The sequence below is a fragment of the Tamandua tetradactyla genome, chromosome 7, assembly GCF_023851605.1.
Source record: "Tamandua tetradactyla isolate mTamTet1 chromosome 7, mTamTet1.pri, whole genome shotgun sequence".
Taxonomy (NCBI): Eukaryota; Metazoa; Chordata; class Mammalia; order Pilosa; family Myrmecophagidae; genus Tamandua; species Tamandua tetradactyla.
This window is the reverse complement of record NC_135333.1, coordinates 815,183-827,393: the sequence shown is the minus strand read 5'-3', so window position 1 is coordinate 827,393 and position 12,211 is coordinate 815,183. Positions and strand designations below refer to the sequence as shown.

The following is a 12,211-nucleotide window of genomic DNA, read 5'->3' as shown; positions in this document are numbered from 1 at the left end:
AGAAGAAAAGTGAGAATTGTTATGATTGGCATGCTTTGCTAGAATGAGTCTTTATTTAGTTTTCTCCCGACTATAATGAAGGAGATCTGAGAAGACAGAATTGGTACTCCTTGGTATGCAGAGGTCTACTGGGGACCTGGCGAGGTGCAGGGTTTTCCCTGGGATTTGTACTAGTGGAGCATGCATTTGCAGCTCACAAGGAAACTTTCTTGACCCCACAGTATTTCATCAATGGGTCTTTGAATGTAGAAGGCCACCCCAATTCAATGACCATCTATTTAAGTATCTTCTCCATAGCCAGCGCCCTGCTAAGTATCGAAGGCAACAGAAGGAGTGGCCAGATAGTGCTTTCTACTCTACAGAAACTGACATCCTCAGAGAAACAAGACCAACCCAAGGCAAGCAGTGGGCTGGGGAAGCTGCATGAGGTGGGTGGTTTAATTTGCCAGGAGTGTTGACCCATAGAAATGATTTGAGCCCATGGAGTCAATTGGGAAGCAGGTCCATGCAGGTGACACCTTTTCTGAGTACTGCTCCAGCCCCAGGCAGAACCATCCTCAGCACCGTACCTGTGGCAATCCTAGCAGGACAAACACCCTGAACACTCTCCATGAAAAGCACCCCTACCTGCCCGTCCAGCCAGACCAGAAACCAGGACCCCAGCCCAACCAACCCTCTCTGTTCTTGCACCTGATGCAAGGATCACTTTCTGAATGGCATCGAAGGCTAGCCCCCCAAATTCATGAAGAAGCCTCCGCTATTTGGACCCCCAAAGACGCGCGTGCGCAAGGTCTCACCCGGAACTGCCCCCCGTCGCCGTCGTCCAGCTCCAGGATGTAGCCCTCCACGGGGCTGTGGGTGAAGGGCGGCATCCTCCAGGCCAGCGTGACGCTGTTGTTGCGGGTGCAGCACTTCTCCAGCTGCAGCAGGGGGCCGGGTGGCACTGTGACGGGGACCGCACCGGTCAGCGCGCCACCCCTCCACCCGACGTAGACCGCGCCCTGCCCGCTGCTCCTACCCTCCTCCCTTCCAGGGGCTTCTGGCTCCCAGTGGGGAAACGTGGCCCAGTTCTCTGTCTGGTCACCCTGTGGTCACTCCCAGTCCCTCTTTCACCTCCCGGCCACTCATATGCAGAGGCACAGGCTCAAGGTGGGGCTGGCGTTGCGGACAAGCATAGTAGACTGCGGACTTCCACCTCGGAGGGTGCGTGGAGGGTGTGTGGCGGGTGTTTGGAATCTCAGGGATGGGGCACTGGCAGATGCCCTGGAGGAAAGGAGACGACCTCCCACCCTCTCACTGGTTCTGACTCTTAGAACCGTGAGTTGCTTATCAGAACTTCCAGCAAAGACCACATTCCCTGTACTTCCCAGATGCGGCACAAGCCTACACTGCCTCCTCTCTGCAGGGCCTTGGGTGCAGGTGAACGTATTGCTCACACCTGGGACAGGGAGGGATGGGGCGACAGTGCAGGTGCGTTTAAACCTTTGGCAGAAAGCATTTGAAAGGTCAAGGGAACTAGATCCAGGAAAGGGAAGCAATTTAAGACTACTGGACACTCAACCCATGGAATTAGGGATTTGACTAAAATGTTACAACTCCTAATATGGTGAGATTGGGAAAATATTTGTATTGTCTGTGTTCAGAGTCAAGAGATTTTAGATTATATATTACGTATTATATATATAACATGTGTATGTGTGTATCCCACTCTTTTATTTGGAAAAATAGCAACACCAGTTTAAAATTGGCTCCAAAATATACAGCAATATCTTCCAGGTTTTAACTTGCCAGTTGGTTCTGTGAAATCCCTTTCTTGAATACAGACTTGGTCTCAGGGACAGCTGAGCATAGCCTGATTCCCTGACGCCCTTATTTAACAAGTGTGTAAGAATTCTCTGTCTCCATGGCTATGCTATTCCTTTATTTCCTTTTTTCTGCTCTCCTGCTTTATCTCTCAATTCCACTATCCATCCAGGCAGAAGCAGCATCTGAAGCAGCTCCAAACGTCTTCCTTCTGCACCCCACGTTGGAAAGTCAGAAAGGCCCTTCCTTTCAACTACACCTTCACCCCCCACTCGGCCAAGCTCCTCCTGCTCCCTGTGCCATGTCTTAGTCACACCTAGAGGAGGTGGCATTTCCAGACACCGCCCAAGGTGCAAACTGTGTGTGGGAGTGAGCATGGAATTGTACATGAGACTTGTTTTTCCTTTAGGTTAAAAATGGCCAAGTAGGATTCAGAGAGAGAGCAGAGCAAAACAACATAGCCACAAGAAACAGAGTCCACCAGCCAGCGACCTTTGGAGATGAAGAAGGAAAATGCCTCCCGGGGAGCTTCATGAAACAGGAGGCCAGGAGAAGAAAGCCAGCAGATAGTGAGGGGTAAGGGGTATGGGTGAGGAAGATGACAGATGGGCTATGCATTTTGATTCCTTCTATCCTGGCTCTCAGTCTCACCTGTCCTCTCGGTCAACACACAAACAACCAGAGTACTTCTGTGTCTCTCCTGACACTCAGGAGCTAGCTGACATCAGCAATGTATATATACGTACAACTGGAAGCCAAATTGAACCTTCAAAGAAGGAGCATATGGCAAAACCTGTTAGGGATGTGGCTGTGGCAAACAGTGAAAAAACAAACTTTCTCCGTTCTATGACTGCTCTCTTGGACCCAGCTCAGATTGAGGAACGAGACAGACGGCGACAAAAACAGTTAGAACATCAGAAAGCCATCACCGCACAGGTAGAAGAGAAGCGCAGGAAGAAGCAACTAAAAGAAGAACAAAGGAAAAAGGAAGAACAGGAAGAAGAGCGGCGCTTAGCACGGGAACGAGAAGAGATGCAGAAACAGTATGAACAAGACATGCTTAGGCAAAAGCAAAAGGAAGAAATCATGACTTTGAAGACAAATGAGCTGTTCCAGGTGATGCAGAGAGCACAGGAGCTGGCACAGAGACTGAAACAAGAACAGAGAATCCGAGAATTGACTCAAAAGGGACATGATACCTCTAGATTGATTAAAAATCTTGGCATTGATACAATACAAACTGAAGATAATGCATCCACTAATACCATTTCAAATTCAAGAACTGATGATGAAGTCAGTAGTAAAATGAATACATGTATTAATTCTACGACCTCTCCCAAGAAGGACGCTAGTGTGCAAACAGATGACTTAAAACAGGAATATTCACCAATGCAGAATCATGCTGTGGATCAGTAATGGAGAAGGAAGTGATAGATGATCCATCCCCTGAGATTTCTGCAGAATTTAATGAACCTCTTAAGAAAAATGAACAGCTAAGTCAGGATAAAGGAGCCAATGTAGAAAAAGACAGTTGGTATAATGACCACTGCAATCATTTCATAAGAATAGAGAAACCAACAAAATATATGAAGAAATGTCTTAAGAGGCCAGATTGGAATATAAATAAGCCACTCAAAAGGTATGTTCCAGCATCAGAAAAGTATCCTAAACAACTTCAGAAGCAGAGAGAAGAAAAAAAAAGTAAGACGGCAGATGGAACTGCTTCATTTGTTAGAAAGAAATAATCCTGGACACCTCTCTCAAAATAAAGGCACTTCACCACAGGTAGTTCATTCATCTCATCAAGAAACTGAATCAAGGTGCTCTTGGCATCTGGTGAAAAAGGTAAAGGTTTTCTGTTTTAAAAATACATTTCCAAGCATGTATAGATGTTTCTAGATTCCAAAACACAATTCTCCACATGCATATTTTGACAAGGCTGTTTTGTTTCTAAACAAGAATCTCAGGAATTTATACCTAGACCAAATCCAATTTTGCTGCTTGTTGTAAATAAAGTTTTATCAGAACACACACACACAAAAAAAAATGGCCAAGTATTTTGCAGGAAAGGACTCCTGAGTTACACATTCTGCAGATGTGACTCTCCATCCTTTGAAATCTTGGTTTGAAAAAAAAAAAACACAAACCACTTTATTTTCTCTCAAAAATGTGTCTCTGAAGAGGTGCTATATAGAACAGGACTCTGTTTCTGGCACTTGCTAGCATTTGCTAACTTTGTGACCTGGACAAATTATGCAAACATTACTTAATCCTTACCCTTAGATGTTGGAACTCAGCTCTTACAACTCTGCACCTTGTACATTCTTCTCTGGCCTCTGACCTTGCTATTCTTAGAACATAGTAAACTTCTTCCTGCTTCGAGACTTTTGCTTTTACCAGCCCTCTGCCACCTGGAATGTTCCTCCCTAGGTTGCCTCCTCTTTTCCTCTGTTTCTCTTTCCCTTCCGCTCCTCAAAATACTCTTCCATGCTGCTACTACTGCCCCTTCTCCTGCCCTTTATTATTATTTTTTTTACATGGGCAGGCACCGGGAATCGAACCCGGGTCCTCTGTCATGGCAGGCAAGCGTTCTTGCCTGCTGAACCACCGTGGCCCGCCCTCCTGCCCTTTTTTCATAGCACTTATTACTATTACACATTATATTATACACTCATTTGGCCTTCACTAGACTCTAAGTGCAACTTTGTGAGAGAATCTGTGGACTTGGGCACCGTGATATCCCAAGCCCCTAGAAGAGTGCTTGGCACAAGGGAGTCACTCATTAAAAGCTTCTGAATGAAAGAATGACCCTCATTCAGCAAATGGGGAAACTCGGGCACAGACTGGAGTGTTACCTGTCCTAGAGCACCCAGCTAGTGGGCGGCTGAGCTGGGATTGGAGCCTGGGCCTGAGATCTCCACGTCTCCATGCTTACACTCTACCACACTACATGTGTCACAAGTCTTCCACAGCACTCAACTGCCCCCTCAGACTGGATGCCTCTTCCAAAAGAAGCACTGAACTGGGGCTAACCACGGCTCACCCCTACATTTCATCTGAATGAAGTCCAGCTGGTGAATGGCCTGCAGCAGGGGCTCACTGTCCAAAGTCAGTTCAAACTCCGCTGACACCTTCGGCTCCAGGGCACCTTTGACCCACTGTTCCTGAGACACCTGGACACGCTTGATCAGAGCGTCTGAGATCTTAAAGGGGAGCACAGAGGTTAGGGTTTAGATGGCAAAGAAAAGATTGTGCAGCAGGTGGTAAGGTTTTCATCTGTATGGGCTCAGAGCCAAGAAGGGGCTACACTTTCAAGCCCACGTCAGAAATTAAATGCTCTCCCTCCCCGTATGACACCAGGCTTATTACAATGCACAGGATTCCTTAAATCACATGTTAAAAACTTAATGAGATCAACTGGAAGGAAGCACTTGCTATTTAAACAAATTTCTTTTGTAAAGCAAATAGTGCTTTTTAAAATATACAAAAGCAGTCTTCATTATATCTGTTAGTTAGAGCTACTATTTTGCATAATGAAACCTAATAAATATGTTTTCCTAGGGTCTGAAGAAATCATATCCCATATCCACAGAATTTTGAAACCCACTCTCCCTGGTATGTTTCTTCCAAGTTGTTCTGGAATCTCTGCTTCTAAATTCCCAGTAGCACAACACGCATTACTCTGCTCTCCTCTGCTGGAAATTCTTGTTTACTCAGAAATTTTCACTTGTCCCTGTGGAGCTATGATCCTGATGTACCTTCTTGGGGAATAACTAAGGGGATTTGTTGTTTTCCTTGCAGACGAATGAGTGAACTCTCGTCTGAATCACTGCCATGTTTCAGAAAGAAACTTAAGACCCTGAGTCAATCTGGAGTGCTGGAGAGGTGACCCCAATGAGGCTGCACTGCTTTCTGTAAGCAACAGGTCATCTGTCCAGGCCTGCAGGACTCAGTACATTGAGGGCCCCTCACCCACCCAATAGGAAAGAAAGACACAGAACGGGCCAGACGGATTCTGCTAACTCATTTCTCCATTGCAATCTGTCCAGTTGGTTTGAAAAGGACCAAACATTGTCCTTTACCATTTGGGGAAAAGGAGTTGGGGAAAACGTTGAACTGGGGTCTCTGGAAATCAAAGCATGAAAGTATTTCAACCTTAGACAGGATGATATTTGACCTCCTTGTTTAATGAACAAAGCAGACCCAAGGTCACAGCTAGTAAGAGACAGAGCCAAGACGAGAACCGAGGACTGGAATCACTAAGCAAAGAGAGTCTGCTTAATGACCACCCATCGGAAGGGATCTTGCCTGAAACTAAGGCTAGTTTGGGGAATGTTGGTGCAGTGGGAGGAAGGAAGCCAGGCCTGCCTAGGATCCTCCAGAGGAGGCTCACCTGGAGAAACCCAGAGGGGTCGTTCTCCTTGATCACCTCTAGGCAGTACTCCATCAGCCCTGTTGACTGGCGCAGCTTCAAAGTGCAGTGATTGATCTGGTCCCACACCATCTGCAAGGAGAAGTCCTCTTAGAAACTATCTCTGCAGCCAGGCTGCAGTGAGCATTCTAGAAATAGCACAGAAAAGCGTATGGAAGAGGGACTGCTGATCTGCACTGCACTGCACCTTCTCTTTCTGCCCCAGAGCGTTATATGCATTCATTACAGGGAAAGAAATGGACCCACTTCTCACAGTGCAAGGCTACCATATCAGAAAGGACAAAGTTTCTGAACTCTGGATGGTAAGAGAGAGAAAGTGCATAATCTGAAGCTCTCCATAGGACTGTGACCAACTTCTTGTCTTGCTTCTGACTCGTTGAGTCATCACAGACAATTCAGTGGACTTCAGTTGCTTCAGTCTATAAACAACGGACCATCCCCTATACCTGCTCCATATTTCCTTGAAAGCAATAGTTCTGATTCTATAGGAAATGTCTATAAAATATATTAAGCTCCCTAGATAAGGAACTAGCTCTTCATCAATGTAGAGCATTCATGGGGCACCTGTGAATGCTCTACAGGTGCCCCATGTAGAGCATTCACTCAATTCTACACCAGAATTGAGTGTCATATGAGGGGAAGCCCCTCACCAGCCCTTGGTAGAAATTGGCTATGTTGTTATTACTGATCATTGAGTGCATGAGACATCAGAAAGAACCTGAAGAAGGGACAGAGCTTGAGACCTGAGCAGAGCAAGGTCATTTTATCATTGGTCACCTCTGTTCTGCACGATGAGAATGGGAGGTGTCCCTTAGACAGAAAACAGGACCTTAGTAGAAGATGGTGGGCGAGGGGATCTTCTGACTTTAAAACAGCAGGGTACGGGGAATCTGATTCCAGCTTTGGAGAGAAAGCGTGAGTGTTGACTGACTTCAGGGAAAGACGGGGCCTGTATCAGTCACATTAGTGTATCTCAGCCCAGGAACCAGTTTTGTCACCCCTCCCTTGCTTCATTAGTTCAAGTATTTATCCAGTGCCTACTACACGCTTTACCCCATGCTGGGTGCAGACAATGCAACAAAGATCAAGTGCCCCCGTCACCTAGGCACCTACCTTCAATTTGTGCTCCCTCTCTTTAGTAACCTTGGTGAGCAGTTTGGCTTTCTGCCGAGTTAAAGCATCAACCAGGGCATCACACTGAGCCACCAGGCAGGCTTCATAGTCCAATCCATTTTCCTAGGGGAAAGCAGAAGAGATTTAGGGAAGAGAAGCTAACATTTGGCAAAGGCTCTAGACAGAGATGTATTTCAGAGAAGTGCCTCCCAGAGCTACTTATAATTTTATAAAACTTATTTGTATTGTTATAGCTTTATAACAAGATGAACTGGAGAGCGGTACATAAATCATGGTACATTGATATGATAGAATACTCCATAGCCATTCAAACCGTGTTCATAGAGAGTTTTTAATGCCATGGGAGATGTTCATGAGAGACTTTTAAAGGAAAATACAGGATACAGAGTTGTGTAAAGCATAATCCCATAATCACATGCATATTGTGTATGTGTATGTGCACGTGTGTGTGTGTCTAAAGTAATGCAACAACATATGTCAAAATGGTAAGAGTGGCCAACTCAGGTGGTGGGATATTGGGAAATTTTTTCTTTCTTTCCATTTTCCATTTTTCTCTACTGTCCAAAATCTTTACAACACCCTTTTGATTTTGTAACCAGAAAAAAGTAAAACAAAATGAGTGTTTTAGCTGTAGGCTCTTCCTCAGTTCTAAAAAGAAGCCTTCTGAGTCTCCAAAACTCACGTGGATGTAAACCTTAACACTGTGACCTCATGGCTGGATTCCACACTTTAACTTGTTAAGAATGACAGCTTTTAATGGCTGATCAAAGATTCAGCAGCTCTCAGTCCCTTTTCTCCATCCAGATATGCAAATGCTTTTTGGGATTCATCATCGGTATGAACAGTTCCTCTATGGTGTGTGTACATTTATACAGGACTGTGCATGTGTTCCCACAGGCAGAGAGCCCTGAGGCCTTATTGATCTTTGATCTTTGCAGCCTCTGGGTCAGGCTCACTAAGGGACAGAGCTTGTGTGCTCACTAAAGACCTTTGTTTAGTAAATGGTACATTTATATTTTTATTTATTGACTAATGGACATATTTGGTACAGAAACACCAAGTACAGATACCACACGGGACCTACATGGCCATGTAGAGCGTTGGATTGCATCTTCCTCACTCTTTAGTCTGTGATTTGCTCTAACTGACTTCATACAAAATTCCTGGGGTTGTTTTCAGACCGAGGGACTTCCTTTTCCTTATGAGATGTCATGAGCGTCAGTGAATTGACTGGGTGATGGAGTCAGCATCCAAGGCTATACAGCAGGACAGTTAAACTTTTCTAATGTTCACCACTGAAATGCATACTTACCATAAGACTTTTCCTCTTCTCTTCATACTTTTTGCATTTCGCAAACTTTATATACTGAGTGCCCCTGCCAGTGCCAGAGATAGGCTCACCTGGATCTGCTGCAGTATATTCTTGAGCTGAACCAGAAACTCCTTAGCCTCCTTTGCCTTGTCGGAAACTCCATTTAAGGCCTGAGATAGTTGTGCCTAAAAAAAAAAAAAAATTAAAAAGTTCACATGTTGAAAAGAAAAATGAGGTGTTAATGGCACACAATTTGCACTTAATCATAAAGACTTACATTTTTAAGAGAGGATAGACTGTTTCCACATATATGCGTCCTCATTTATGAAGACAGCACCACTGAGGCACAATAACAACCTATGCGTATTTTCTCAGCATTTGTTAATAAGTGTTAATTAGTACATACTCTTCTATCTGGTGGACCCCAAAGCTGGACAGAGTAAGGGGAGCTCTTAGCTAATTGGGTCAAGCCAACAGGCCTGGCCCTGATGTTTGCAGAACCCAGGACAAGAATTACAAGTGGGGTTCCCCCTCTCTTTCTATTGGAGGCAGTAGGGGTGACATCCCAGACTGCAGGCCATGCTCCATCCACTCCGCCCCTAAGGAGAATACATCCCATGGCACAGTCTGCCCTAGGAGGGATGGATGGAAAGATGGCCTGTGGGGCCTGGCGTCTATGCCTGGGGAATCTCTAAGTACCAACTAGAAGGGGCGCACAGGGTACTGGTGGGCAGTGCCCTTAGACCTAGGGACACTTCAGGCAGACGTCTGGCCAGAGGAGCCCCAGGGGGCCCTCTAAAACACAAGGATCAGTCATTGAGATTCAAGGGTTGAACTGCAAGTTAAAATAAAATCTTAAGGCACTTAGCATCAGGCTTCTTTATTTTCAACTTTTTAACAATTTTAATTATATGTTTTTTGGGGGTACATGGTCCAGGAAGTGAACCTGGGTCTCCCACATGAAAGGTGGGCATTCTAACCACTGAACTACCCGTGCACCCTAATTATATGCTTTTATCGCAACTATGTTTTATCACAGTATTGCCATTTTTAAAATCAGCTCTAATTGACCTTTCTAACATTTGGCATCTTATAAATAGGTTTATGTTTGCTTTTTTTAATCTATTGTGATAAAATATATATAATATAAAATTTGTCATTTTAATGGGTCATTAATTAGGTTCGCAATGTTCTTCAACCATCACCATTATCTATTTCCAAAATTTTATCATCATCTAAAACAAGAAACTCCATTATCTATTAAGCAATACTCCCCATTCTCCCCGACCCTTGGCCCCTGGAAATCTCAAATCCATTTTCCATCTCTATGAATTTTCCGATTCTAGATATTTCATATAAGTGGAATCATACAATATTTATCCTTTTGGGTACAGCTTATTTCACTTAACGTAATGTTTTCAAGAGTCATCTATGTTGTAACATGTATCAGAACTTTATTCTTTTCTTTACAGCTAAATAGTACTCCGCTGAGTGCACAGACCACGTTTTGTTTATCCGTGCATCTACTGATGGACGCTGGGTTGTTGTACCTTTTGACTTTGTGAACAATGTTGCTATGAACATCAGTGTACAAATATCAGTTGGAGTCCCTGCTCACAATTCTGTTGAGAGTATGCGCCTAAGAGGAGTAGAAATGCCAGGTTATATGTAACTCTATGTTTAACTTCTTAAGGAGCTGTCGAACTGTCTTCCACAGCAGCGCATCATTTTATATCCCCACCAGCATCATGCTTCTTTTTAACTATCTACATATACACTCAATCTCATTTGTCTTCAAACCCTAACTATTGAGCAGACTGATAACCTTGATTTTTTTTTTAACTTTTTTTATTGTATAATATATGTACAAAGCAAAGAAAGAAAAAAGCAATAGTTTTCAAAGCAGTCTTCAACAAGTAGTTACAGGATAGATCCCAGAGTTTGTCATGGGCTATCATAAGATCCTCTCATATTTTTCCTTCTAGCTGCTCCAGAACACTGGAGGCTAGAAGGCTTAAATATTTTTCAAATAAATCATCCCTCTGTCTTCTTGCCTCCATGGTTTCTGCTGAGAAATCTACGCATAGTCTTATTGGGCTTCCCTTGTATGTGGTGGATTGCTTTTCTCTTGCTGCTTTCAAGATTCTCTCTTTCTCTTTGACCTCTGACATTCTGATTAGTAAATGTCTTGGAGTACGTCTATTTGGATCTATCCTGTTTGGGGTACGCTGCACTTCTTGGATCTGTAATTTTAAACCTTTCATAAGAGTTGGGAAATTTTCAGTGATAATTTCCTCCATTAGTTTTTCTCCTTCTTTTCCCTTCTCTTCTCCTTCTGGGACACCTACAACATGTATATTCGTGCACTTCATATTCTCATTCAATTCCTTGAGTCCCTGCTCATATTTTTCCATTTTTTCCCTATATTTTCTTTTTCTTGTCGGATTTCAGATGTTCTGTCCTCCAGTTCACTAATCCTATGTTCTGCCTCTCGAAATCTACCATTGTAGGTTTCCATTGTTTTTTTCATCTCTTCTACCGTGACTTTAATTCCCATAAGTTCTGTGATTTGTTTTTTCAGACTTTCAATTTCTTCTTTTTGTTCATTCCTTGCCTTCTTTATATCTTCCCTCAATTCACTGATTTGGTTTTTGATGAGGTTTTCCATGTCTGTTTATATATTCTGAATTAATTGTTTCAGCTCCTGTATCTCATTTGAATTGTTGGTTTGTTCCTTTGACTGGGTCATATCTTCAATTTTCCTAGTGTGCTTTGTTATTTTTTGCTGGCATCTAGGCATTTAATTACCTTAATTAGTTTATTCTGGAGATTGCTTTCACTTCTTTTACCTAGGGTTTTCTTGCTAGAGGAATTTGTTGTCTATTTGTTCTTTGACATTCAGTTCAGCTTTCTCTGGACCTCTAGCTTAGGTTTTGTTTAACAGAGGAGAAATTTTTGGTTCTTGTTTTCTTGTTTCTTGCCCTGCTTGTATGGTACCTTTCCCTTCCCCCCAAACCTTAGGAGGGTCTACTTAGGTATTATAGACCCCAGCCAGATTTTCCCAGACCAAATTGGCCTCCTATCAGGAGGAAAGAGTCACGTGCCTCAGTTTTCCCTGAGGGTGAGACCCAGCAGGTTGAAAGACTTTCCTGTGAAGTCTCTGGGCTCTGTTTTTCTTATCCTGCCCAGTATGTGGCACTTGTCTGACTGCAGGTCCCACCAGCATAAGATGATGCAGTACCTTTAACTTTGTCAGACTCTCCCTGCTGGGGGCATGGTGGAGACAGAGGAGAGGTTGTAGGCTGGTTTTAATGGCTTCAAATTACCAAGCCCTGGGGTCTGAATTCCTTGAGGGAGGGATTCCACCTGAGTTGGGCTTCACCTCTCCCCCAGGGAAGGTACAGTCTCCAGACAAGCCCTCAAAGTAGCTTGTTTCTGCCTATGGCTGGGGCAGTTGCAGCCTGAGAATCCCTGCCGCTGTATCCAAAGGCAGTTAAGGCTTCATAGAAACACAGCCACAAAAACCTCTG

General features: G+C 44.0%; 1 protein-coding gene and 1 pseudogene across 10 annotated transcripts in view; one reads left to right on the top strand and one right to left on the bottom strand.

Annotated features, from left to right (window-relative positions):
* The window catches only part of TRIM67 (tripartite motif containing 67), a 60,945-nt gene that overhangs the window by 10,961 nt on the left and 37,773 nt on the right, over window positions 1-12,211 (bottom strand). For 2 of the 10 annotated variants that reach the window (XM_077168320.1, XM_077168322.1), the window contains exons 4-9: window positions 8,771-8,866; window positions 7,349-7,471; window positions 6,197-6,307; window positions 4,853-5,006; window positions 4,694-4,705; window positions 798-943 (exon numbers count right to left, since the gene is read on the bottom strand). In XM_077168320.1, the coding sequence (XP_077024435.1) occupies window positions 798-943; window positions 4,694-4,705; window positions 4,853-5,006; window positions 6,197-6,307; window positions 7,349-7,471; window positions 8,771-8,866 (642 nt within the window). Of the gene's footprint in view, window positions 1-797; window positions 944-4,693; window positions 4,706-4,846; window positions 5,007-6,196; window positions 6,308-7,348; window positions 7,472-8,770; window positions 8,867-12,211 lie in introns of all 10 variants that reach the window. The other 8 variants (XM_077168316.1, XM_077168318.1, XM_077168317.1 and 5 more) reach the window with 5 other exon arrangements.
* LOC143689433 (coiled-coil domain-containing protein 66 pseudogene) lies at window positions 2,380-3,763 on the top strand (annotated as a pseudogene).